Source organism: Poecilia formosa, unplaced genomic scaffold, assembly GCF_000485575.1.
Source record: "Poecilia formosa unplaced genomic scaffold, Poecilia_formosa-5.1.2 Scaffold3, whole genome shotgun sequence".
NCBI classification, from domain to species: Eukaryota; Metazoa; Chordata; class Actinopteri; order Cyprinodontiformes; family Poeciliidae; genus Poecilia; species Poecilia formosa.
Genome location: NW_006799942.1, coordinates 5,391,479 through 5,417,199, shown reverse-complemented (window position 1 = coordinate 5,417,199; position 25,721 = coordinate 5,391,479). Strand labels below are relative to the sequence as shown.

Genomic DNA, 25,721 nt, shown 5'->3' with positions numbered 1-25,721 from the left:
TACAACATGGAAGCTCATGTCAGGCATTATAGCGGCTAAGATAAATTGGCACATAGATAAATACATGAGCACGGCACAGAAGGGCATCGGCATAAATAGCAGAGGACCCAAGTTTGTTGTTTATGGAATGTTCAGAAACTACAGCGGCTGTGATGCGCCAAGACAAAGGTAAACAAAGGTAAAACAGCCCGAACAGGTGATCAACTCTAAACCACTCGCGCCTTTTTAGTTTTCGTCTCTCTCTGTCATTTAAGCACACCCGTTGCCATGACAACCTCCTGAGCTCCACAAGCCGACCAGAGATTATCTTAAAAACATAACATTCAGTCCGTTACGATATCAGGTTTTCAGGCTTGATATTTATTTTTGCGATTATCAATAAGCGCTCCCGTGAAAACAGCGGTGGCTAATTAGTTAATTTTAAACTCCTGCTAGTTATTTTGATAATGGAACCGAAACTCACAGAATTGCGCAACACCTTGTTGAAACAATAATCACTGAGATTATTATTGTTGTTGGGTCATTAATTTGAACACGTTTTGTTGATTTTTTTTGTTGTTGTTCTTTGATAATGTTAGGAACGTTTAAAGCCAGTCAGAGCAGGACGTGCTGGTCTCATCGTCCTGGCGGCGTTCAGTTTGTCACCTGATGCCGAGATCGATTCAAAACCTTCCTCGATCGATGTATTGCACCCCGGCTCTCTAGCAAAGCACGAAGAGTTCAGAAACAATATGAAATGGGGAAAAAAAGTTATTTATTAACTGATTAAGTCGTGTTTTAGATTGTTCTTGAAAAACTAATCAGTCACGGCTGATTAGTGGGTGCACTCACTGCTGCACAGTGAACCCATTGATTTTTTTTTTTTTTTTACAGGAGACAGCCGCTCTCCTCTCTTGCAGGTACTGCGTACACCCGCTAAATATTTTAGGGGTACGCAGTACCTTACCGTATCCCCTACTTTCACCCCTGTATATACCTGCATGAGAGAAGACAGACTTATAAGCAGACAGATTTCACTTCGTGAAGTTGACATTCACTTAGCCAATCGGAACCATGGGAACGTCTCCGTCTGCGCGTGCGTACTTACGTACGTGCGTGCGTGTGTCAGCTAGCTGTTAGCTGCGGCTAACAGGAGCTCGGTGTGCCAGACCTGTAACAGTCCCACACAGACTTCGTTTATGCCAGGAAACAGCTGTCGTTAGGGTAGAGAGGGGTTCACTGTTCATGTTTTATGTCTGTCAATGTTTAACACCAAAGAGGATGACGGACTTTGAGGAAAACCAAGATAAATTAACCAGCCCCAATAGAACAGCGAAGCTCCAGGTAATCTACAGTTGGACTGCCGTCTTCTGCTAGCTGCATCTTGAGGAGGAAAGCTCTGAGATTTTACAAGGACTGGATGCGGAAGGATATGAGGCAAGCTCAACAGCTAATGCTAACTGTAAGCTATGTTTGGATCCAGACTTGGAAAGCTGTTTACTGCGAGCAGTTATTTAAAGCTGTCCTCCTAACCTGAGTTTACATAGCTAAAGGCATCCACCAGCGGATAGCGTAGGTCTGTTTTGTTTGTTAAAAAACGTTACATTCACCTTTCATATGGTATGCGGCCTAGCATTAGCCGGTACCTAACGTTAAGAATTCGGATGTTAAACGCTGGCCATCGATTTTTCAGACCTGTAGCAATTTTATTATTTGTATCTTAAGTCTTTGCAGAGGCTAATCCACGCTGGTGGCTCAATAAGTCTACGTATATCATTTAGAAAAGCAAAGCGATTCCATAAAGCTAGGCTAAAGTGTCTGCTAGCCTGCTAATGGGAATCTAAAACTTAATCTCGCTTGCATAGCCCTGGCCTAGCTCTAACATTTTGAAGTTTTAAGCACCGTCTTTTGAAATTGGAAAGATGTTTTGGTCATGTCATGTACCCTCCCACAATGGCGTAAATGGGTGTATTTAGGAATATTGTGGTCAATGGGTGCTTAAAGTCTTAAAATCTTGCTTCAGCTTGGCTACTGTTTAAATAATAAATACTTAATTATGTGTGTAAAATTAAACGAACGAAAGACACATTCATAGTCAAAACACGTGAATAACAAAGTACTATAACAATCAGAGTACGGTGTATTTTGGCTTTCCATTAAATGCATTGCTAAAACAATATCAATCACAGAAACAGATCAACTGTCAAGTGACTATATTTGATTTGTCTTTCAGATGAATGCCATTTCACACTTTCAGTGGGATGTCAAAGTGCCAAAAGATCATACAGCTGAACACCCAGCTGGGGTTAGGGTAGAGAAAAGCAGCATTGGTATAAAAAGGGCACAAGAATATGCAAGGACTTTCAACATCCACTGAGATCTATAAATATCCACGATACAGAACTGTTGTCCTCAACAAACCAGCCTTGGTCACCATGCTGTCTACGTTGGAAGTGCCATCGTAGAGAGAAGATACCGTGCCTCAATCTGCTGCACGGTTTCTTTGAGCTCCAGCCTTGGAGGAAGCTTTCCAGCTTTTGTCTAACCCAAAACTGTGGAGATGGGCTCCCAAGCTCTACAGATTTTGCGGCAGGGTGTGTGGGCTTCACTCACAGGAGGCTGGTATGTGGACCCCCATCAGAGCACATTCTCCAACTGCATCCACCTGTACCTGTGGATCTTTCTCCTGACCTTCCCTTTTCTTCTGTACATGGTAAGACCACAGTTTAACGGCAGCTAAGTTTACAGAATCATTCTTCAAATAATGTGTTGTTGACCTGAAGTTTTTATTTAGTTGATGTGTCAACCTCGCATGAAATCAATACAAAAATAGTCAGTCAGAACTTTTCATACACTCAACATGGCAATGATGTCAAAGTAATTTTAGATATGTTTGAATTGTTCTTTACCTCAGGGAGGAATAGTTGTACATATTCAAGGGTTTAAAAAATGTTGGGTGTAAGAAATTTGAATTTATTGTGTGTTTTCAATATCTTGCATGTGGATTGAAATTTTCACACATGACAAATGTATATCTCTGGCACCAAGGAAGGATTGCTTAAGATCAATTTTCTCCTACAACACACATTTTAAGGCTCTATATAAAGACAAGTTTTATTGAGTAACCCACTTAATAAAATTCCTCATAAATGTTGTTTTCTGTCAATACAATATGTTATGTCTTATTTAAATTTGTTAGTGGAATTTTAGAAAATAGCTTCTGCTACTTTGTGTATAAACCCAAAAAGGTGTTTACTTTGATTCTTCCAGCTGTGGCCAGATTCCTGTGAGGCTCAATGTGTTTTTATCCTACTGGAACCTGGGAGGGTTTAGATAAGAATGAAACACTCCTCCATTTTCAGTGTTTCACAGATTTTAAAGGTCTTTGTTAATGTCTTAATGCCGAGCCAGAAATGTTGGTTCCCAAACTCCCTGTGAGAAACTTTGTGATAACCCAGGTATAATTACAGAGTGACTCTCTGTCTCGAACAGTTAGAACAGATCAGGCTGTGCGGACACCGCGGGAGGGGAGACCTTAAAATTCATCCTTAATTTCCCCTTAGTTGAATGGTGGATTTCTATCATTCTTTATTTCTTTTGCCTATTTATATTTATGTAGTTTAAATACAAATGTTCTTTTTATACCTTATTTGGGGTTGGGCAAATCTAGACTTTTCAAAGATTGAGATAAATGTTCCTAAACAAGATGCAGAGAAACTTAATAAAGCCCTGACATAATTCTGGCTGGATGTTTGAACATTCTTATTGTCACAAATTGTATAGCCAAGTTAAATTGGTCAGTTTCTTAGCACAGAAATTGAACCCACTTTTAGTCAAAGTTCATCAATTGTATAAAAAGTTATTAGGGTGGAGGTCTGGCTTTTTTCCAGAAGCTTAATGTTCTCCTGCTTTATCCACTGCAAAACCAGTTTAGATGTGTTTTGGGGTTCATTATCCAAGTTTGAACCATCTGAGCTCGACTATTATCCTCAGATAAAATTAAATTACTTGGGATGTTCAGCAACAGTCCAAGACCCACCGAGTCTCAAGACGATCACAAGCTGAAAACTACAGAAACACCGATATTACTCGCCACTCCAGTGAAGTGAGTTTAGCTTAATCATGAGATAAAAGGGTGCAGACCAAGAAATAACAGCTGCTCCAAAATCAACCCATTCTAGCTTGACTTAAATCTTCAGCTGTCCATTTAGACGAAACATTTCCTAGGTTTCTAATTCCGCCCGGTTTCTTTTCCACTCGCTCTCAGGCTCTTCCTCCAAGCTTGGTGGTGGCAGGCGTGTACTCTGCTGTGGTAGCGATCTTCTTTACTGCCATTAAGGTGGTCAACTACCGACTTCACGCCATGTTCGACCTCGGTGAGATTGTCGAGAAGAAGCAGGCTTCTCTCGCAGCTGATGCCCCGAGGACAGAAGAAGGGGATGATGGGTCAGGAGCTCATGATGGAAATCAGCACAGGTGTGGAGATATAATTGAAAGGGATGTTGGAGAATGGCATTTTTACACTAACCAGTACTTATTTTTTCTCCAGGGATAGTCATGTTGGTGTCGAGATGACCGTTTTTCGGAAGGTTAACTCGACTCCCCCGGTTCGCTGCAGCTCCCAGCATTCTCTTTTCGGATTGAACCAAGTGTCGGTGAGGATTGCTTTGCTCACTAGTTACATGTTGGCCTCACTCATTTGCCCTGTAATCCTTGTGAATTGACAAATCTTTCATCTTTAGTTTTCAAACCTTTTTCAGTCATCTAACAACGCTGTCATTGCAGGGTTAATAACTATTGATAAGACTCATGAATTTTAATATGCCATATATTTTTGATTTGTTAGGAGTTTTTGCCCCAGCTTGAGGATGTAGGAGGAACTACTGGTAAGCATTTAAACTGTCTTCTCCTTTTTTGTTATTTTCTTGATTTTTGCAAACTTTTCTTTGCTTCACTTTTTTTTACAATATCTTTTGTTTTGCTTTAGATCTCAAAGAATTAACACAGGCACAGGGAAGCAATAATGTAATTGTGACTTCGGCCCATCGTGCGATTTTATGTCGGAGCTCCCAGGACGCACAAAGTAAGGCTGCTGTTCTTTTCTGTGATCTGCAGTGAACTTTATTGCATGCTGAGTGGTGTCTAATCCTTGCCTGTATAAAAATAACTCTCCCTCAAAGCATATCTGCACATTCTTATAAATCCTTTCAAGAATAAAAAGTACGTTTTGAAACTGTTTGGTCCTGTTAAGCCCAACTTGCATTCCAGGATTCCTACACAGTCTGGAAAATATTGGAAAAGTATCGACTTTCATTGAAGTATCTTCCAAGACCTCGATCAGTTTCTGACTTTATTCAAAATCTTATTGCTTCTATCTTGTGTCCTTGTACACGTCATAGCTTCTGTGTTCCGTAATATCCTTATCTTCTCTCCTTGTTTTTCTTACTCCCTTCCTTCAATATGTCTTTGCTGGTCCTTCCTCCTTTTTATCAGTTCCTTTCAGTCTTCTTTGTGTCCTTGCTACCTTTTGCCAATCTTTCTTCCTTCCTCTCGTCATGCCTTTCTCCCTTTGTCTTTGTATCCTTTCTTATGTCCTTGGGTGTGGTTTCCTCTCAATTTTGAGCTTACTTCAATCTAAACTCTCAGCATTGTGGATGTTTCTCCAATAAATTTATGAAGAACACTTGTATTTTACATTTAAATTTTGCATAAAAAAATACAGGACTTTGGAAAAAAATTTTTTTTTACATGTCATATTTGTAGAATATGACATGTAATCATATTACTGATGCATTTCAGTCTGATTGTATAATTTTTTTGGGGGTGTTTCAGGGCCATCCAGTATGGTCCAGTCCTGCATCTCTGACTCTCCAGGAGGCGAATTCCCAGGTCTCATTGGAGTTCCTGGAGTGTCATCTGGACCTGAAGATCCTGGAGGATGCCTGTCTATCCCGCCTTCACCTTTAAGTCAAGGAGATGGAGGCGAGAAGGAGCAGCCGAAGGACTTTCCAAAACAATCGTCTCATCAGAGTCCCAAGGACAATGGGTTGGGAACATATTGTCCACTTGGGCCCTCTGCCGAATCTGAAAGCTTAGGCGATACACCCCTCAGCCCTCTTATAAAGAGCAGCTTAAGCGAGGAGCTAAGCGAAAACCTCATGGGTTTGGGTCTGGACCCCGGAGCTTTTGCTCCGGGAACTGAGCACCCAGGCAGCCGCAGTGGGGTGGCTTTGGCTGCGGGGTCCACAGACAGCTGCTTCAGTGCAGGTGGAGCTACCACAGACCGTGAGACACTGAGCACCGTGAGCAGCTACCGCTCTGAGAAAACGGACTCCACTCAGTTAGAAAGTCCATCGTTGAGCCAGTCTCGGCCTGCGGATGGACAGACGCCTGCTGCAGCACCGGTGTCGGGTTCTATTGCTCTGAAAAACACAGAGGATGCAGGCGGACAGGGTGGCAGTGACACTGACAACCTGTCGGACAGTGTGCTCCTGCGCTCCCCTTCCAAAGAGTTGTCCATCAGCCAGGGCTTAGACCGGACACTTGTTGAGGAGGACTTACCCCCTCCACACTCTGATATTGCACAGCCCCCTCCTCTCCAGAACTCTTCCCCTTCAAGTAGTGGCCACTCAGAGGTGTGTGACTTGGACAGAAAATCTCATGGTCCTCCTCTCCCCCCACCTCGGCAGGCCAATTCAGTGCCTTCAGGGCTGGCCCTGGGTCTAGTATGTTCTGAGCCTGCTCTGCCCATATCCTCCACCCCGTTGTTACTGTCTGACCCGCCTGCGCTCCAAGCCCAGCAGGTCGTTCGTCCTAAAGACTTAAAGCTGCTGCGGGCCAGCGGCGGAAACATGGGCCACAGGCCGGGCCGAAGGAAAGCTCCCAGACGGCGAACAGGAGCGGGCAGCAGTAGTTTCGACTGCGGCTCTTACAGGCGTCACCACAATCACAGGCAACACAGAGATTACATCCCAGTGCGCAGCCGGCTGGGGGCTAAAGCTTACAGCGAAAGTTTGTTTGAGGACTCCAGTGACGAGGACGACGGCAGTGACATTAGCGCCGGGTCCAGCCTGGGCTCCCAGCGCAGATACAGCTCAGACGAGGACAACGACAATGACGATGACTCGAGTTCCTCTACCTCTTGCTACTCCTCAGACCTCGCCAACATCAACATTACATCTCTTCTCTCCACTGCTGCTCAACTTCCTGCTCCAAGGGAGGACGATTTACCCGAAACCTCGGGCCCCTCTCACTCTCGTGCTGCTCAACGCTCCTCTAGCACAGCGAGCGCTAAGACTCATGCGAGGGTACTAAGTATGGATGGGGCTGGTGGGGGCCAGAGCAACGCAGCGACCACGCCCTCCGCTCTTCTTCCAATGCCCTCCACGTCCACCCCGGCTCCCCGCACCCTTACCATGTCTAAGTCTGATCTGGAAGCCCGGACTATACACACAGACGGCTTCCCTGTATGCCATCGTCATCATCGGCTGGATTCTCTCGGAGGGTCTTGGACCGGCAACCAGATGGGTTGGAGGGCAGGAGAGCTGGTTGAAGAGGGAGCCGTGGGTGGAGGTTAGTTCACCTGAAAATCATTAGTTTAAAGCAAATGTTGCAGACTCACCCCTTTTCTGAGAAGTAACTCGGTTTTAAAAATGTTTTTGACTATCCAGTTAAGTATTAAGACTCTGATTTTTATGCCAAGTTTTATGGTTTAGATTTAGAAGCACTTGAAAATGGAGCTGCACAATGTATCAAATCTTAATATCAGATCCTTCCTTGGGTGCAATATTAAGTCAGGCGTGCCATTTCAAGTGCAGTGCAATAGGGTTCTGCTTTCTGATGATGCATTTGGCCATTTGAATAGATGTTGACTTTCCTCAGTTGGTATTGATCCGAGAAACTCAGGTTCTAGAGCTCACTGAGAGTTATGGGTGCATTGTGTCGAAGGAAAAGAAACAGTACTGAGGAAAATGGGGGTAATAATCATAGAGCTGCACAATATATTAAATTACAGTCATTATCACAATATCATTGTTGTATTGCAATTTCAAAGGCAAACATTTCAAGACCATTTAATAGGCTACAGCGGCCATTAATCCCAGAACCCGATGCTTATATTTAGGATGCTAAAGCTATTGGAAAGTGCTGAGGTCATTGTATAATTTGAAAGACTCAAAATGTGTCTGTTTAATTATAATAGGTGTTTCATTTCAATTTTCAGCAACAATATTGCAGTTTAAATAATTTTGTAATATGGTACAGCAATGCCTATTTATCAGTCAATATTATTTCTAGCAATGTTATCTATTGCTAGAAATAATATTGACCAACTTATGTTGGTCAATATTATGTTATTATTGGTCAAATAACATAATATGACCAACATAATAGGTCAAATTATGTTGACCTAGAATTTACCTTGGAATTAGTAAAAAACACGTCCTTTACTGGGAGTGAGTAATTGAAAGATAAATGCATAGGAGTCATTTTTTTTGCTCATCAAAACTGTAAATCATCCCCAGAGCAGTGCTAAAATCTAATTATGGCTATTCCCCACATTGTAAACTTTAACGAGTCGCCAAGGAGGAAGACATTTCCTGTAGCATGAGGGCATCCAGATGTGGTGTAGATTAAATCCTGAAAATGTGGTTCTGATACCAGACAACACAGGGCTCAAATGGCAAGCAGTGTGTTTTATTAATAGCAGCAGCAGCTTAGAGGCAATGTTTCTTTGTTTTACTTTCTTAAGAAAGATGTTAAAACCATGACGCCTCTGCTGATTTTAATCAGCTTGTAGGTATTGCATTCCTGATGAGCGATGTAGAGCAACTAGATTTGCTGGTGCTTTGTCACTGATTAGGAGGGAGGAAATTCCAAGATGGCGCTACTTTAAGTTTTGCATTTAATTAAAGAAAACATGAGTTTCCTTTCAAAAGAAGATTTTAATAAACACAAAGAGTTTGGCCATAAATAAATCGAAGGGAAGTGTATGTCGAAAGAGGGACTTGGGTTACATTATATATAACTTATGAATTTATGAATTACATTTCTAAATTTAACAATTTGGCTTTTCCACAGAGATCTTTGCACAAAACTTCTGAAAAAAACCCCATTTCAGTTCACACCTTTTAAGAGCAACGGGTATTTAACAGACTTTAGTGTACATCATCATAGCAAGGCTAAAACACATCGTCCTGTATCGGTTAGATAAATTAGTTTGTGTAGCTAATCTTAAAGCTGATAAATGTAAGGTTTTACTAGTACTTCTTGCCATCAGCGAATTCATTGACAAAGTTTGAAACTTAAAGAAACAAAAATCAAATATCAAACTTCAAGTCAACAGTTCTAACTTGGTTGTGAAATGTTCCAGACATTATTGCTTAAGAATTGTTAGTTTGCCTTGATGAAAACTTGCTATTGATATGTAAAACGGTAAGATCAAAAGAATGTACACTCCCACTTCTGAGATGAAGCTAATGCTTTGTGATATAAAGGGTTGATATAACGTAGGAAGGATGATTTATTCTACTCAAAGCTGGGAGCATGGTGTGCTTTTCATCCTCAAAGCTGAATAATACAGGTTTAGGCCAAAGTGTCAGGTTTCTGTCAGAGTTATGAGTCTGTTGTGACCACAGGCACCTCACTGTTTGTCTATCATAAATACAATTGCCTTTCCCTTTAACGTAGTGTTATCCACAAGAACCAGTAAGCGGATGTTGCCTCTTTTAAACAGCTAACAGACATGAATGTATAACCAGTTTTGATGCAGCCTTTTCTTGCTGTTACTCACGTAATTAATGGTGTAATTGAAGCCATTGCACTGATGAACCCATTAACTCTTCTCCAGCTTTAGGTCCAGAAGACGGAAGCAAACATGAATGCTTGACGAGCGTGAAGAGGACCCAGGCGATTCGCCGGAGGCACAACGCCGGGAGCAACCCCACACCCCCACCTTCAACAATGGGATCTCCTCCCAGGTTAGTGTGGTAGACGGGAGGAAAAGGTTGCATCAGCCTTTTCTTTGATCACTCTGATCTTTAATAAATCTGTAAAAACTAAAAATAAAATCTATGATGGTGTTTAAATCAATACAAAAAATTTTTAAAATCTGATTTATTTAAATTAATTTATAAGGAGAGCTACAGACATGCTTTTTTTTTTTTTTTTTTTTTTTTTTGTTTCTTTTAGCCTCCAAGACCTTCAGCGTGTTCGGACCTCGTCTCATTCACGCACCCGCACGCTGCCGTCAGCCTTACAGTTTGCGTCTTCGCTCCTACTCCCCCGCAGCGGCATCCACGAGGCCTCCAACTTCGACGACACATCAGAGGGAGCGGTGCACTATTTCTACGATGAAAGCGGTGAGTCAGTGAGTTTGAAGGATTAACTCAGTGGGGAAGAGGAGCTGTCAGGTCATTTGGATGTATATTTGATTTCAGCCCCGGTCCAATACTTCAATCAAATTAATAAAATTAGCAACTTGTACGTGCTTGAAAATGTGACGGTTTTAAAGTTCAGCAAAACATCACTTCATCACAGAGTAGTATACCTACTCTGTCACTGGAATTTTTCATGTTGATGCATTAGATGCGTTTAATCTTTACTGCAGTCGATCTTTTTGTCCCAGACGGGGCTTTTTAATTACATTCAGCTGGGAAAAAATAATAAAGCAAATATTGATTGTTCTTAATAAATACTTTTATAATAAGTTGAAAAAATATGGATGAAGAAAGTTTAGACTTGATGCAAAGGAGGAATACATGGAAAATGACTACATGCTTCATAATTACTTTTATTTTGGGTGCTGTGTCTCAGGAGTGAAGAGATCATACACTTTTGGGCCTGCTGGAGGTGGTTATGAGGACCCGGTTCAGTACGTAAAAAGACTACACAGAATGCATTATTTTTTTTAAAATGTTTATGCCACTGAGTGAATCAGTTTTTGAAAAGCATACAGTACAAAAAGTTGTTAAAATGTGAATCTTGCAGAGAAAGAGAGAGGCAGTCCCAGTCATCAAGCTTCACCTCCACTGAGGTTCAGGATGGAGCTCCAGTCCTGTCCATCCTCCAGCCCAGACCCGTGGTTCTGCAGGGCATGCAGGTCCGCAGGGTGCCGCTCGAAATGCCGGAGGTTAGCCGACCTTAAGTACTTGTACAGCAGATTATTCCTGGTCGAATATGTTGGTTAGTCCTTCTTTTAATTAAGTACCAGTTTTTACCTTTTTTTTTTTTTCTTTCTAGTTTGATCTTGATCACGAATCTCTCCAAGAATCCCATGAGAACACTCTGATGATTGAGGAGAAAGCCAAGCCTAAGCAGTACTACCGGTTTTGGGTGCTGCCTGGAAAGTGGTTGAGGGTTCGATACGATCGACTGGCTCTTCTGGCTCTGTTGGACAGGTGGGAAGAAATGTTGGCATAATGACAAGAAATTATGATTCATGGCTTTTTTCTTTTTATGGCATATAAGTCAGTTTATCTCAAAAAGCCTTCATACCTTGAAGGCAGTTAGATGAAGGTGTTGCAGCCTGATGGAGTTAAAAATAATAATTCCTCTGGACTTTGCGTGCAGGAATCGCCGTGTGGGAGAGAACGTGTTTTCGGTGTTGTTGGCCAGCCTGGTGGCCTTCCTGGGGTTTCTGCTCCTGCTTCAGGGCTTTTTCAGGGACATCTGGGTCTTCCAGTTCTGTTTGGTCATTGCCAGCTGCCAGTACTCTCTACTGAAGGTAGGTAACCTGCATATTTTAGAAAAAATGTATTAAATATACATTAATCATGTAGTATCTTTCTGACATGTGGATCCAAGTGTGTTTTCCTCCAGCATTACATGTTTTTTTTTTTGTCTTACAAGTTGTAGAGTCTTTAGCATTTATGTTAATGATTTAATAAATGTGAAATATAAAATCGTCTCCTTCTACTTCAGAGCGTACAGCCGGATGCCGCCTCCCCGATGCATGTGAGTATTGATTTATGCTCATCATTTGATGGGGGAGCAAATGCTTTCATGTTGAGCTGATTTGATGAGGTCTTAAGGAAATGTCTCAGATACTTTGCTCAAAATTTATACCGCCTTCCACCTTGATCTTTGAGTAGATGAAGAAATGATGAAATCAGAAATGGTTAGCAAAGGATGAGACGAGCAGAAGAGTTTTAATCAGGCATGGGTCGGTGTCAGTTAAGGCAAGGTTTTAACAAGCTTTTATTGAAATGAGGAAAACTCCCAGAGAGACTGGAGTTTTCTCCAGGCATATGGAGCATGTAGTAACAGCGCTGCCCCTCCCCCACCTGTTGCTTTGCAGTGCTGGACACCTGGCTGAAAGAAGGCTTCTGACCTTTCAGTTACACTTAAATATTGTTCATAGTGTCTTCATACATGCAGCATGAAACTAAAGAAGCATCACTCATTGCTCTGATTTTTTCACATTACCATAAAGAATATTTAAAGCTTATGATTGGTGTAGATTTGAGCCAGTTTCATTCTTGGGTTGAAGAGAAAATCAGGCATTGTTTAAACACAAACCTGAGCCAACCATGCCAGTACGACTAAAATAAACATTTTCTTGTCTTATTTCCCAGGGCCATAACTGGATCATTGTGTACAGTCGGCCTGTTTATTTCTGCTTGTGTTGTGGGATGATCTGGATATTTGACCTGTCTGGGCGAGCTGGAAGTCTGCAGCCATTCTCCCTCTATGGGGTCACTTTCTTCTCTGGACACTTCCTGCTGTGTGTCAGGGACATGCTTATTGGTCAGTTTTTATCAATCACTTTTTAAAATCAACTTTTTACAAGATGATGTGTCTTGGGATTATTCTAAAAAGTAAATGACTTTAGGAGTAATTGATGTTTTTTTTTTTTTTTTTCCTGGTCCAACAGTTTTTGCCTTGTGCTTTCCGGTCATTTTCCTGTTTGGGTTGCTACCTCAGGTCAATACATTTGTGATGTGTCTGCTGGAGCAGATCGACATGCACATTTTTGGTGGAACCGGTAAGACTGCGCTTGCCCCGACAAGAAACAGCTTCTTTCTGTTTATTGCAAACAGCTGGGGAATATTTTCAGATGATCATGCTATTTTTTTTTTTATTTTACAAACTGTTATCACTTCTTTTTTTTATTTTTTTCAAAACGCAGCATTCAAACAGCAGTGTGTTTCACACTGTGTTTATAATTTTTTAAAAATCCATTGTTTGTTGACTCTTCCATATGTTGTTTCTGAACTTTGTCTCCTCTTTCATCAGCTACTACCAGCCCGCTCTCATCTCTGTTCAGCCTCATACGCAGCATAGTGGTGGCAGCTCTGCTCTATGGATTTTGCCTCGGCGCCATTAATGTAAGTCCTTCTGAAATTTAGATTAATTGTCATCGATTTTAGCTCATATTTAATGTGAATATGCAATTAATTGGAACAGGCCCCATGGGGGGATGCCCATGTGCCAGTGCTGTTCTCCGTGTTTTGTGGTCTACTTTTGGCCTTGTCCTACCACCTAAGCCGCCAAAGCAGTGACCCAACCATTCTGTGGTTAGTGTTCATTCCTCCTATTGTCAGCAGTTGAACAGTGAGAGATTATGTGTAAATCTCCTTATATTTAAAGAAGAAGGAAGTTTTTTTGTTTACTCGCTCAGAAATGGTGATAAATGTCTTATTTCTTCACCATGATATATTCAAATTGTACGTTATAAAGTGAGTCGCTTAAAAGATTTTTTTTTTATTTGTAGAGTTTGCTTTTAGTTTTAGAAATTTGGATGCACATAAAAAATTACGGACAATGGAAAAAGTTGTTTCGAACCATTCTTGTTCTCCATTTTACTGAACACAAAATTTTGACTTTCTAAAAAGTGGATATAGACACCGCACAGCTTTCATTTGCTTTTTGTCTTCTGTATTTTAGTTTTCAACTTAAATACACTTAAATACACTCGCCACAACTTTGCTGGTATCCTGGAAACAATATCTGGAAATTTGCGTCTAAATGATAAATGTACTGCCAAACACAGCTGACCTTTCCCTGTTTTCACCACGCTGCAGCCAGTGAAGACTTATAATTCATAGTAGTTCTTATTTGATTTATTTAGCTGTTGGCTTTTTGCTTTAGGTCATTGGTCCGGTCCAAATTATTCCCAGAACTGGAGAACAGAACACCAGAAGATCCCCCTGTGGAAATCAAAGATCCTCTCCCTGAGAAGCTGCGTAACTCTGTGGTAAAAAAAAACAGCCTGACTGATTCCAGCGGCATGTTTCCAGGTGTTTCCATGCTCCGTGGTTAAACCGTCCCCATCTCTTTGCAGAGTGAGATCCTTCATTCAGACCTCGTCATGTGTCCGCTCATGGCTGTGATTACCTTCGCCATCAGTGCCAGCACCGTTTTCATCGCTCTCCAGGCAGGCGCTCACTCTTCCAGTGCTTTTCTCTCAAGATTTTGGCGACAGGTGTTCACAGATTTTTAATGCTCATGTTTTTCTTTTCCTGCTTGACCCTTAGCCTGCTCTCAGCTTCGTCCTGTACATCCTGGCTGGAGTTGTAGGGTTCGTTACACACTATCTCCTGCCTCAGCTCCGTAAACAGCTGCCATGGTTCTGCCTTGCACACCCTGTGCTCCGATCCAGAGAGTACAGCCAGTTTGAAGTCCGAGGTGAGCTTCTGAGGAATTTTATCTTCTGAAAGTACGTCTTAACAAAATAAAATTCTTACAGCACAAAAAATACATGAAAACAAGCCAGTTCACTGTCGGTTTCAGGAATGGACTGGAGCTGTGTTTACTGTTTCAGTTCATTTTTTTGTGCATCTTCCCTTTTTTCCATTATTTACTGCTGTGCAAAAGTATTTACTCATCAAATTTTTTTGTCACGTTGTAACCACAAACATCACATTTTATTGAGATCTCATACATTTTGAAGGGAAACAAAAATGAAACATAGTTTTCCCGTTCTTTTTTTAACAAATATAAAAAGTGGTGCATATGTGTGTTTGTATGTACACAGCTCGATTTTTATGGAAGAGTGGCAAGTAGAAAGCCATAATTCCTATATGCAGTGTATCAGAAGGGAATATGTGGAGGTACCCTAAATATAGTGTCAGATCTGTAATGGAATGGTTTAAAACACTAGATGCTGAGTACTAACACATACCACACTTATTAATTTTTGATTTCTCAATAATAATGATAGTTATAAATATTTCATGCTGCATCTCAAAATCTCAAACATAATGCTTTGAAGTTTTGTGGCTGTAATGTGACAAAATGGGGGGGAAAAAAAAAAAAAAAAAAAGGCCTTCTGATTCAGTGTCTAATTAACAGCAACGTTTCCCCCTCCAGGTTCTTTTCTACCAGATTTTACAGCTTTGGTTTGAAGGGTGCACTGTTAACGATGGATTTGTGTCTGCAGCAGTCTGTGTAACGTCGTTTTGCTCTCTGCCTTCCCCAGATGCTGCTCAGTTGATGTGGTTTGAGAAGCTGTACGCGTGGCTTCAGTGCGTGGAGAAATACTTCATCTACCCAGCGGTGGTGCTGAACTCTCTAACAACCGAAGCCCGAACTGTCGGCCAGAGTCATAAAGATCTGGACATCTAGTAAGTCTTGTCAGGGTTGGGTTTATGGCAAGCTCCCGTCACTGTTTTCATCTAAAATCCTCAGTGCAAAAAACAGAATGTAGCTGCGGATGTTGTGTTTAGCAGCGCGTGTCTGTGTTTTTCCTCCAGCAGCCGAGCTCTCTTCATCTCAGTCGCAGGAATGAAGCTGCTGCGCTCATCCTTCTGCACCCCGTCTCAGCAGTACGTCACGCTGTGCTTTACCACGCTCTTCTTTCACTGCGACTATCCACACTTCTCGGAGACCTTCCTGATCGACTACTACTTCATGTCCATCGTCTTCAGCAAGGTGAGCACAACAAAAGAAATCATTTTCTCCAGTTGGTTAAAAACAGAAATTTCAGACATTCCTACATGTAATGGTGTTTTTTTCCTCTGTGTTTTAACAGATGTGGGATCTGCTGTACAAGTTGCGCTTTGTTCTGACTTACATTGCCCCCTGGCAGATCACATGGGGCTCAGCCTTTCACGCTTTTGCTCAACCGTTTGCCGTTCCTCGTATCCTTCTGTTAGTCCAACCTGTTGGCAGTGTTGATAGAAAAGACTGAACTGCTCAAGTTACTTCTTGTTCCTCTCTTACAGTCATCAAATTGAATTTCCACATTGTGCCCTTAACTCGTGTTTCTTCAGACTCTGCTGTGCTTTTTGTTCAGGCAGTCTTCTCCGCCATCTTTTCCACGCCCCTCAACCCTGTTCTGGGCAGCGCCGTGTTCGTCACCTCTTACACGAGGCCTGTGAAATTCTGGGAGCGAGACTACAAGTATGTGTTTCACAATATTGCACATGCAAGTGTGGAAGTGCTGCTCACATACTCCAAATACTGGATAAAGTATCGCATTTAACACCGAAACCTTTTTGCAGCACAAAGCGGGTCGACCATTCGAACACCAGACTCGCCACTCAGTTAGACCGCAACCCAGGTATGCCGCTAGTGATCTTTGCTCATGTTTTTACAGCACTTTCAAAATGTATACCCTTGATGTTTTCACATTTTATCACACAGATACTAACTTTAAAATTTTATCGGGGCATCACTTAATAGATCAACACAGATTAGTGCATAATTAAGTGAAAGAAAAAATCAAATCGTTTTTGACATTTTTCAGAAAAAGTCAGAGAAGTGAGGTATGCATGCTTGCATGTATTTGGTCAGATTTTTAACGTCTAAAAAATAACAAACAAGTGCACAAAATGTAATTGTCCTTTTTATTTAAAGGTTATACTTTAAATAAAGTAAGGCAATACTTTCTAGAGCTTTTTTTGCTGAAGGTACAGCTGCCACTTTTGTGGCTCAACTAGACAAAATCACTTGTTATGAACTTATTTTCCTCTGCTGTCCCCTAAATGACTTGTAGGACTTTAAATGAGACTTCTTGCACGAAAGCCGGATTTGTGAAGACCACAGTTAAGTTCTCCTGTTGCCAGATTCAGGCCAGAGCTCTGCAGCTCCTCCAGAGGGAACTGCTGTCCACTAATTGTGTTGTTTGACTCCATTCACAAATTACTTCTGAAGACAGTTGTGGTTGCACTGCATTTGTATTTAGGGTTATCAGAGGAAAGTTTAAACATGAAAAAGTCCGGGGGTATGAACACTTTTGCAAGACATCGTATTGTTTTGTGTCATTGCTCTTGTGGTGAGCATCTCTTCTTTTCCCCCTGAAGGCGCCGACGACAACAACTTGAACTCGATTTTTTACGAGCACCTGACGCGCTCTCTACAGCACAGCCTGTGCGGCGACCTGCTGCTCGGTCGCTGGGGCAACTACAGCACGGGCGACTGCTTCATCCTGGCGTCGGACTACCTCAACGCTCTGGTGCACATCATTGAGATCGGCAACGGCCTCGTCACCTTCCAGCTGCGTGGGCTGGAGTTCAGAGGTCAGCTGTGGCTTAGGATGCAAATGAATGGAGCCTTTGAAAGCAATCAGTTCTCAGTCTACAGAGTGTTTACTTTTTAATTTCCTTTGTGAAAATGTTTCAAAAATGTGATTTTAAAAGAAGGCTGAAGGGGATTGTAGCAGAGCTTTTATGTCTAAAAATATTTTCATCGTGTCTTAAAATTACATTTTATGCACAGATTCCTAGCACTGTTATCTCTTACAGAGTATAAAAGCTGTTTATTTTGTTACAACGTTTTAGAAGTTTAGCAAAGTCCCACAGATTCTAACCTTACTGATTAAAGAGAAACGTCATCTTTGGCTTTGAGGCTGATTCCGACACCCTGTCCAGGTACGTACTGTCAGCAGAGGGAGGTAGAGGCCATCACAGAGGGGGTGGAGGAGGACGAAGGCTGCTGCTGCTGCGAACCAGGTCATCTGCCGCAGATGTTGTCCTTCAACGCTGCGTTTGGACAGCGCTGGCTGGCCTGGGAAGTGGCTGCCACCAAATATGTTCTGGAGGGCTACAGTATCAGCGACAATAACGCAGCCTCCATGTTGCAAGTATTCGACCTGCGCAAGATTCTCATCACCTATTATGTGAAGGTAAGACATCGATCAGTGGAGGTTTGTTTTCTAGCTGATGGATTCTTGACTTGATGACCAGATGTACGGTTCTCATGTGAGATGTTGCGTGTTGTAGACCGGAAGGAAACAACTTTGAAGTTTAAAGTTTTATTATGTAAAACAAGAGGTACTTGGAGAATAACTAATGCAATAGTAACAAATTGAAGTTTATTGTTTGTAAAATTCATCCAAATAAACACAACATCAGGTTGTTTCTGAGCTGTTTTTAAAAACTTTACATTTTGAGTCTCCCTCAGTGGATGTTTTTCTGTTTTTTTTTATTTTTATGGTTTTATTGTATTAATACATTGGTCAGTGGAGGAATAACTCACCATTAGATATTATTTTTAGGAATTTGTATCTTCATTGCATGAACGTCTATATTGATGTAGTCTGTTGTCATGGCAACAGCTTCTCTTTTTCTAGAATCGGTTATTGGCCAGTCACATCTCTTCTCTTAATTTCTTCTCTTTATGCAAAGGTTCACAAATATTGATGGTGGCTGTGCTTTTAATAACTGTTAGTCATAATGCCACGCAGTGCTTCTGCACATTTATTCAATCTCACTGTTAAGCATGCACAGAATTTCTCTCCAACCGTTGTTTTAAATGTAACCGCTTCACCACCAGAGCATCATCTACTATGTGAGTCGGTCCCCTAAGCTTGAGGAGTGGCTGGCCAATGAGGCGATCCAGGAGGCTCTGCGGCAGTGCCTTGCCCCCAACTACGTGGACAGCGACCCCACCTTCAACTTGAACATCGACGAGGACTACGACCACCGAGCCTCGGGCATCACCCCTTCCTCATTCAGCATGGTTTACCTCGACTGGATTCAGTACTGCAACAGCAGGCGCCAAACGGTTAGACCCGACACAACATGACGACAAGAAAACTAACAAGAAGGAGATAGTAAATGTTGTATGTTTTAATTTCTTTTTTTTACTTTATTTTGGTGTTGTAGCCGGTAACTTGTGAGAGGGATTCCCCGCTCGTCAACTTGTGTTTTGGCCTGTGTATCCTGGGAAGAAGAGCTCTGGGCACAGCCTCTCACAGCATGTCTGCAAGGTAAAAACCGCAAGACCACTTTTACATTATGTCTCATTTCAACCACATGCTGAAATGTATTTTATTGGGATTTTAAGCACTCTATGAATCCACACTGTTTACTATAATGATGATGTAGAATTGAGAGAAGCCTGACTTTCTTTGTGTTTATCAATGAAAATTTGCAAGAATAAAACCATGAGAAGTCTTATTTGTAGTTTGCAACAAACCATTTAGAAGAGAACACAAACGCTGCTAAAACACGACAAATCCTTCTTAACTACACTTGCAGGTATCGTTCTGTTTGGATGCTGTTTTTCAGCAGTCAGTGAAGCGTTGGAGAAATGGCTGGAGCTAAATACGGTGCAATGCTGGAAGAAAGCTTAATAGGTTGACCTTTCAGCAGGACATCAACCTTAAACAATCAAACAAAGATGAATTTAAGCGGTTTAAATCAACGTATTTGAATGGCCCAGTCAAAGTCCATGTAAAATCTAAAACTGCAGTTCAGACTCTCCATTCAGTCTGAATTTGAGCAGGTAGAGACGAATCCTAAAAGATTTGCATCCATTTACGTTGTCTAGACTTATTACTTTTGTAAAATACATTGAAGTGTTATGCTGTTACTACTCCCCATGTAGTGAAAAATGTTAAATCTTTAACTGTGACAGTTTGGAGCCATTCCTCTACGGCCTGCACGCGCTCTTCAAAGGAGATTTCCGCATCACGTCGCCCAGGGATGAGTGGGTGTTTGCAGACATGGACCTGCTGAATCGAGTCGTGGCGCCAGGAGTTCGAATGTCCCTCAAACTGCATCAGGTAACGTCGCTGAAAACAAAAAAACAACCCCGACTAATTACGTTTGGATATTTTTTTTGTCACTGGTGTTGAACTGTTGCTTTTTTTCCCCCGTAGGATCATTTTACGTCTCCAGATGAGTACGAGGATCCGATGGTTCTGTATGACGCAATCACGGGGAACGAAGAAAAGATGCTGATTTCCCATGAAGGTGACCCGGTGTGGCGCAGCGCCATCCTGGCCAACATGCCGTCGCTGCTGGCGCTGCGACACATCATGGACGACGGCAGCGACGAGTACAAGATCATCATGCTCAACAAGAGATTCCTCAGCTTCAGAGTCATCAAGGTCTTTGTTGTGTAGAAATGTCCAAATTTACAGTTTGTTTTCTGTTTTTAACAAATCTGTAATGTTTCTAATTAAGCATTAATTAAACATATATTTGTAATCTGTAAAAGTATAGAATTGGACTTGGGGATTTCTAGGTTTGGAAAAATTATTTTTTTACCAGACTTTGTATGTCCCAGTGTCTAAAAGTGTTTTCCTTCTGTAATTCCTTCCGTTTGTTTCTGACTTTCTTTCCTTATCGCTGTGGTTCCTTCTTTCCTTCTTGTGTTCTGTCTTTGGGGTGTTGCTTCTTTCTTTCTTTGTCCGTCTTGGCATCTTTGTGTCCCTGCTCCATTTCTTCCCCGTTTGTTTCTCTCTTCCCTCTTTGTATCCTTCTACTTTTCAGGTTCTTGTTCTTGCACATTACAGTAAAGTAGTAAAAGCTAACCTGCTATTAAATATTTGTAGTGGAGTTCTATGAATTCAGTATTTTAGAGTTGACCGTAAAGGTCTGGTAACTCTGGGAGGTTGAGTGTTGAAACAGATGCAATTTATTTTGAAGAAATATCTAAGAACCGTGGATTCTGGATGTTTAAAATATAAAAAAATGATCTTTTTTCCCCCCAACTTTGTGCCCTTAGGTGAACAGAGAATGTGTGCGTGGGCTGTGGGCCGGCCAACAGCAGGAGCTGGTTTTCCTGCGTAACCGTAACCCAGAGCGAGGGAGCATTCAGAACGCCAAACAGGCCCTGAGGAACATGATCAACTCCTCCTGCGATCAGCCCATCGGTTACCCGATATACGTGTCCCCGCTCACCACCTCGTACGCCGGGGGTCACGGCCAGCTCCGGTCGGTGTGGGGCGGCCCGGTCAGCCCACACAACATCTACACATGGCTCATCAGCAGCTGGGATCGGTATGTGTGTTTTTTTTTTTTCTTTTCTTTTTTCAGTCGGTGCTTTCAGTGTAGACTCCGATCTTTTTGTGACTTCAGGTTGCAGAAAGGCTGTGGCGCCGGTTGTAACAGTGGCGGAAACATCGAGGATTCAGACTGCGGAGGAGGCTCCACTTCCGTCTCCACTAACCCAGCCATTCACACCACGCAGAGCACGCCAGCCTCCGGCCTGCCCCAGCCGCACATCACCACTGTCCAGCCCTCCATGGGTAGAGATTTTTTGTTCATTTCATATCATTTAAAAAAGGAATCTGATTACTAATTAAAAAGGAGATCAAAGGTGTTGCGTTGTCATGTTTTCTTCCATATTTAAGAAGTAGAGATGCACCAATATTGAAATATTAAAAAAACTTCTAGATCAGGTCTTGGTGACAGTGTGGCCAGTCCATGAGGGCAGATCTATTCAGTCTGATTCTATGTTTTGTGCTGTAAGTGACGTCATGTTTTAATATTTATTTTCACTTTCTGGACCATTTGAAAGATTTCTTGCCGTTTATTTTTCCATGTTTGACAAAAGTGGTCAACCTTTTGTTTTTTTTTTTGTGTGTGTGTGTTTTTTTTTTCCAGTTTCATTATTATTTATTTTACATTAGATGTTGATGATGTTTTAAGTTTTAAGTCAATTCTGCACTGTTTTTCTGTTTCGGATCAGCCGATATTAAACCTCAGATATCGGTATTGGTATCGCAAGTGAAAAAAGTGGATCGGTGCGGTGCGTCCCTATTAAGGAGCCATTTTAAGGCTGGTCTTGCTTTCAGGTACAGACAACCCTGCAGGCCCAACCCAGAGATGGCCCTGCCACCCTCAGCCTCTCCAAGTGGCTCTGCTCAGCCAATCAGAGAGCAGGATGGAGGCTGGCCTGCTGTCCTCTCTGCAGCGGACATCCTCCATCCAGGGGCTCCTGGGCCAGCAGCTCTCCAGCTCCCAGCTCTCCTTCAGCAGCTCCATGGTTCCGCCGCCTCTGCCCGCCCCGGAGCACTTCTGCCCGGCAGCCCTGCTGGACACCTCGGGCCACAGGTTGAGCCACAGGAGCGGCCTGCACTACGACAGCCACTTTGGCAAGTGGAGCTTTTCGGGCAGGAAGGGCTTTAACGGGCCGGCCGCCGTGGAGCTCGAAGGAGGACCAGTACAGACGATACGCACACAGGTAGGCAGACTGCTGGTCACGCCATGTTTGTTTACTCTGAGCTTCTGTTCAGTGGAAGACTAAAGACACTATACCAAACCTATTATCATCAGAAACTGTTATTTTTACAAAGACTGAATTGATACAAACTCTGTCCCACCTTTGATTGGAGTTTCTCACTGAGGTTATTAGTCTTCAAGTGTCTGAATGATTTGAAAGGCTTCCCACTAAAATTTTTAAAGGATTGTTTTTGGGTTGTTGTTTTTTTTTCCAATTTTAGAAAAAGTAGAATGTTTTAAAAGGCATAAATATGCAAAATTTTGTCTGGTTGAAGTTTGGTTGAAGGACAAACACGTGGCTCATAGAGGAGGATGACTCAACATCTGCAGCTTGTTCATTGTTAATATTTTTCTTTGACTTTTCTTTGTTTTTAATAATTATTTATTATTATCTCTCAGCCTCTTCCTCATTCAGCGCCACTGCAGGAGGCTGGTCTCACACACGACCCGCTCGGAGCCACTCAGACGCTGGACCCGACCCTGCTGGCTTCGGCGGACGCTCCCGCTTCAAAAGAGGAATCCACAGAGCTGCCTTTACTTGATCAACTCCGCTGACTTTTGCACTGGCGACATTTTCTACGACGAAAGCACACCGTGGGACCCAACCCGCCCCACCCCAACAAGACGCATTCCAGCCGCTCCGGGACTCATTCCATCGATCCTGAATCTGGGAGCAGAAACGTCCCGCCGCAGCCGGAGCGGCTCAGCGCGCAGCAGACCGCGGAGTGAATTTAGCCAACTTCACAAGTCAGGTTTCATCATGAGATCTGATCATCTACCTTTTTTTTTTTTGTTTCTACGGACAACCTTTGGGTTGTAACACAAGTGACAGGCCAGAAAGGCCAGTGCAATTAAAAGGGATATTTTGCTTCAGGAGTGCTTATTTTTCTATACCAGAGAAAAGAATCTAGCGTCTGACTGTCTTTTACTCGACAGATGCAGCGACAAGTGTTTCTTTTTCATTGATTCAAAAAAAAAAAAAAAGAGAGAGATCAGTAGGTTACTGTACCTGACGTGTGGAAACCATGAAAAGCCTTGTTTAGTCCTCCCCCACCCCCGTTACTGCATCCTGACTGAACCTGCAGCCTAGCGTCGATATCTGACGGAGCGTATTGACAAACTTCAGGAGCCTCCGCGGTGCCTCTCTCCACCGCACGCCGCGTGGAAACAGAAATAACACCCAGTCCTGGCCATGAGGAGCATGGCCAGATCAGCAGTTAACAAAAACATCCCCCCTCACCCAGACCGACGGGCGGTGCGCCAACGGCGAGTTTACAGATTATTTGGGCCTGTAAGAAGAACTGAATTGAAAGGTTGAGATGTGGCAGACGGCATGGGCCAAACGGAGGCTCCTCTGTCTGAAAACATGGGGCTTAAAAACCCATGAACTGGGGGTTAAAAATGTCAAACCTTTTTGTTTCAGTGGGTTGAATGTCCTTTCTTTATTTTTTATTTTTTTTGTTTTGTTTTGTTTTTTTGTTTTTTTTATTTGAAGAATCCCAAGTTCCTCAGTGATTAAAAACACACTGAGTTTGCTTTTTGTTTGATAGACGATCAATAAAAGCCTGACCGGTTAGATCCAGCCGGCTGTCGGCTCTCCAGATAGCAGGGATTCATGCTGCTCAGTGTGGGGAGCAGCGCTTCCTCCGCCTCTCCCGTTACTGTACTACTGCTTCTGCATCCCCTGCTACTACTAATGTACCCACTACTACTGCTGTTTCCTCCACAGTTAAATCCAGCGTTTTAGTTGGAACTTTACACCGCGGAATAAATGGTAAAAGCAAAGGCGAAATATTTATTTGATTAACGTTGTCTTACTGATTATCTTTTATGGGCGGGGCTGCCTATGTGGTGTGCTGATGTATTTGCCTTCTGTCGATTGCATCCTCTCTTTCTCCCATCAGTTTGTCTAAAAATGTATCCTCAGTACCAAGAGTTGTTTAAAGGGATAGTTTGCATATTTGAAGTGGGATTTTGGAAGCACTTTTGACCAATATGTATCTTATTTTGAGACTAATCAGAATTTTCAACTCGCTTGTTAATATTAATTTTAACTGCATAAAATAATTTTTCTAGCCTCTCTGGCTTCAGTGGTCAATAATTATTTATATCAAGATTAAAGGCAATATTACAGTATTTTTATTTATTTAAAATGGGAACAAAACGATTACTGGGTTAACATTTTAAACTGGCTTTAGCATCTCGTGTAGCAAAAACCAGTTAGCTCAGTCTGTGTGTACATTTTAGAGAACATAGATCTTTCACACTTATGTTTCTACAAGGCTGCTTACATTTTCAGACCCAATATGTATTTAAGACAAATTTGCAGTAAGTCTTCCTCTTATCCTTTCAAGTCTTGCTCTCTCTCGCTTTCCCGCAGCCCGAGGGAATAAATTGTCACGTCAACATATCGCAGCTTCTTGCATCTCTGCACTTAATTGCTAATTTCTTGTTAATTTTTAGTCGTATTCACTCAATAACCACCTCTACACTGAAGAGTGTAGTTGCTGAGCTTTGATCATGATCGAGAATCAGCCGATTCCAGTCATCTTTTTTTTTTATGGTTTTCCTCCTCTTTAAGTTATATCTGATCATTCCTCCAAGTATCAGGGAGGTTTCAATGGAGAAACCAAATTTAGAAAAAGGTCTAAAGAAATTAATAAATCTTTTTTTTTTAACTGGATCATTGTTCAAAAAGTGATTTGGGTTGCTCTCTCAAAGTTTGTGAAACATGTTAGGACTGAAATCAAGTTTCCTGCTTATGTTTTCATGCTGAGCATCTGTTACCTTCCTCATTACGGAGGAGGGTTTAATCTACTGTCCATCAGTGCTTCACACAAAACCATTTCCAAATAAACAAATCGTCTCTTTAAGCCTGTAGCATGACTGGAAATATTCCTGAGAACTCAAATTTAATTTTTCTCCTTTCCACTTTTCCTTTTTTTTTTTCTTTTACCGCTGTGAAAATCTGCGAGTTTTAATGGGTTGCAGGTAAACATGAAACGAAACAAAGCAACTGGCAGCCCGTTGAGATGTTCTCCGCAGCGCCCAGCTGTCGACTCTCTGCAGTGTTCGTATCGTTGTGCCATAGCATTAATTGCCAGTTCCTGGTTTGCTCACAAATTAATTTCTCTGTGATTTTTTTTTTTTTTTTTTTCCCTCTTCGGGAAACTTGAAAGAAGACGAGCATTCTCAGGATTTAACATTTTGGGGGGGAGGAAATAAAAGTAAGAGGGATTTAAGATCTTTTTTTATTATTATTATTATTAGTTGAGTCGGGTGGCTTGAATTAGGCTCTGGTTGAAAAATGGATATTGGAGGCAAATTTGATGCTTAAAATTAAAAATG

General features: G+C 42.0%; 1 protein-coding gene across 3 annotated transcripts; it reads left to right on the top strand.

Moving 5' to 3' along the window:
- The first annotated feature begins 1,093 nt into the window (after positions 1-1,093).
- LOC103141186 (pecanex 3) lies at positions 1,094-25,547 on the top strand. Of its 3 annotated transcripts, none has more exons than XM_007556724.2 (36): positions 1,094-1,441; positions 2,213-2,692; positions 4,247-4,455; positions 4,529-4,634; positions 4,826-4,865; positions 4,967-5,062; positions 5,812-7,551; positions 9,827-9,956; positions 10,168-10,337; positions 10,792-10,849; positions 10,966-11,107; positions 11,218-11,375; positions 11,548-11,701; positions 11,899-11,931; positions 12,552-12,723; positions 12,851-12,961; positions 13,213-13,304; positions 13,384-13,493; positions 14,068-14,173; positions 14,261-14,353; positions 14,454-14,604; positions 15,398-15,542; positions 15,675-15,849; positions 15,950-16,058; positions 16,191-16,320; positions 16,422-16,480; positions 17,223-17,438; positions 17,790-18,043; positions 18,694-18,924; positions 19,026-19,129; positions 19,780-19,927; positions 20,024-20,254; positions 20,875-21,149; positions 21,228-21,397; positions 21,947-22,335; positions 22,773-25,547. In XM_007556724.2, the coding sequence occupies exons 2-36, from the start codon at positions 2,540-2,542 to the stop codon at positions 22,926-22,928; spliced, it is 6,816 nt and encodes a 2,271-aa protein (XP_007556786.1). In that variant the 5' UTR covers positions 1,094-1,441; positions 2,213-2,539; the 3' UTR covers positions 22,929-25,547. The 3 variants fall into 3 exon arrangements, with proteins under 3 accessions (XP_007556786.1, XP_016529419.1, XP_007556770.1); XM_016673933.1 differs by having other exon boundaries at positions 1,095-1,323; positions 15,672-15,849; XM_007556708.2 differs by having other exon boundaries at positions 1,095-1,441; positions 15,672-15,849.
- Positions 25,548-25,721: the final 174 nt, after the last annotated feature.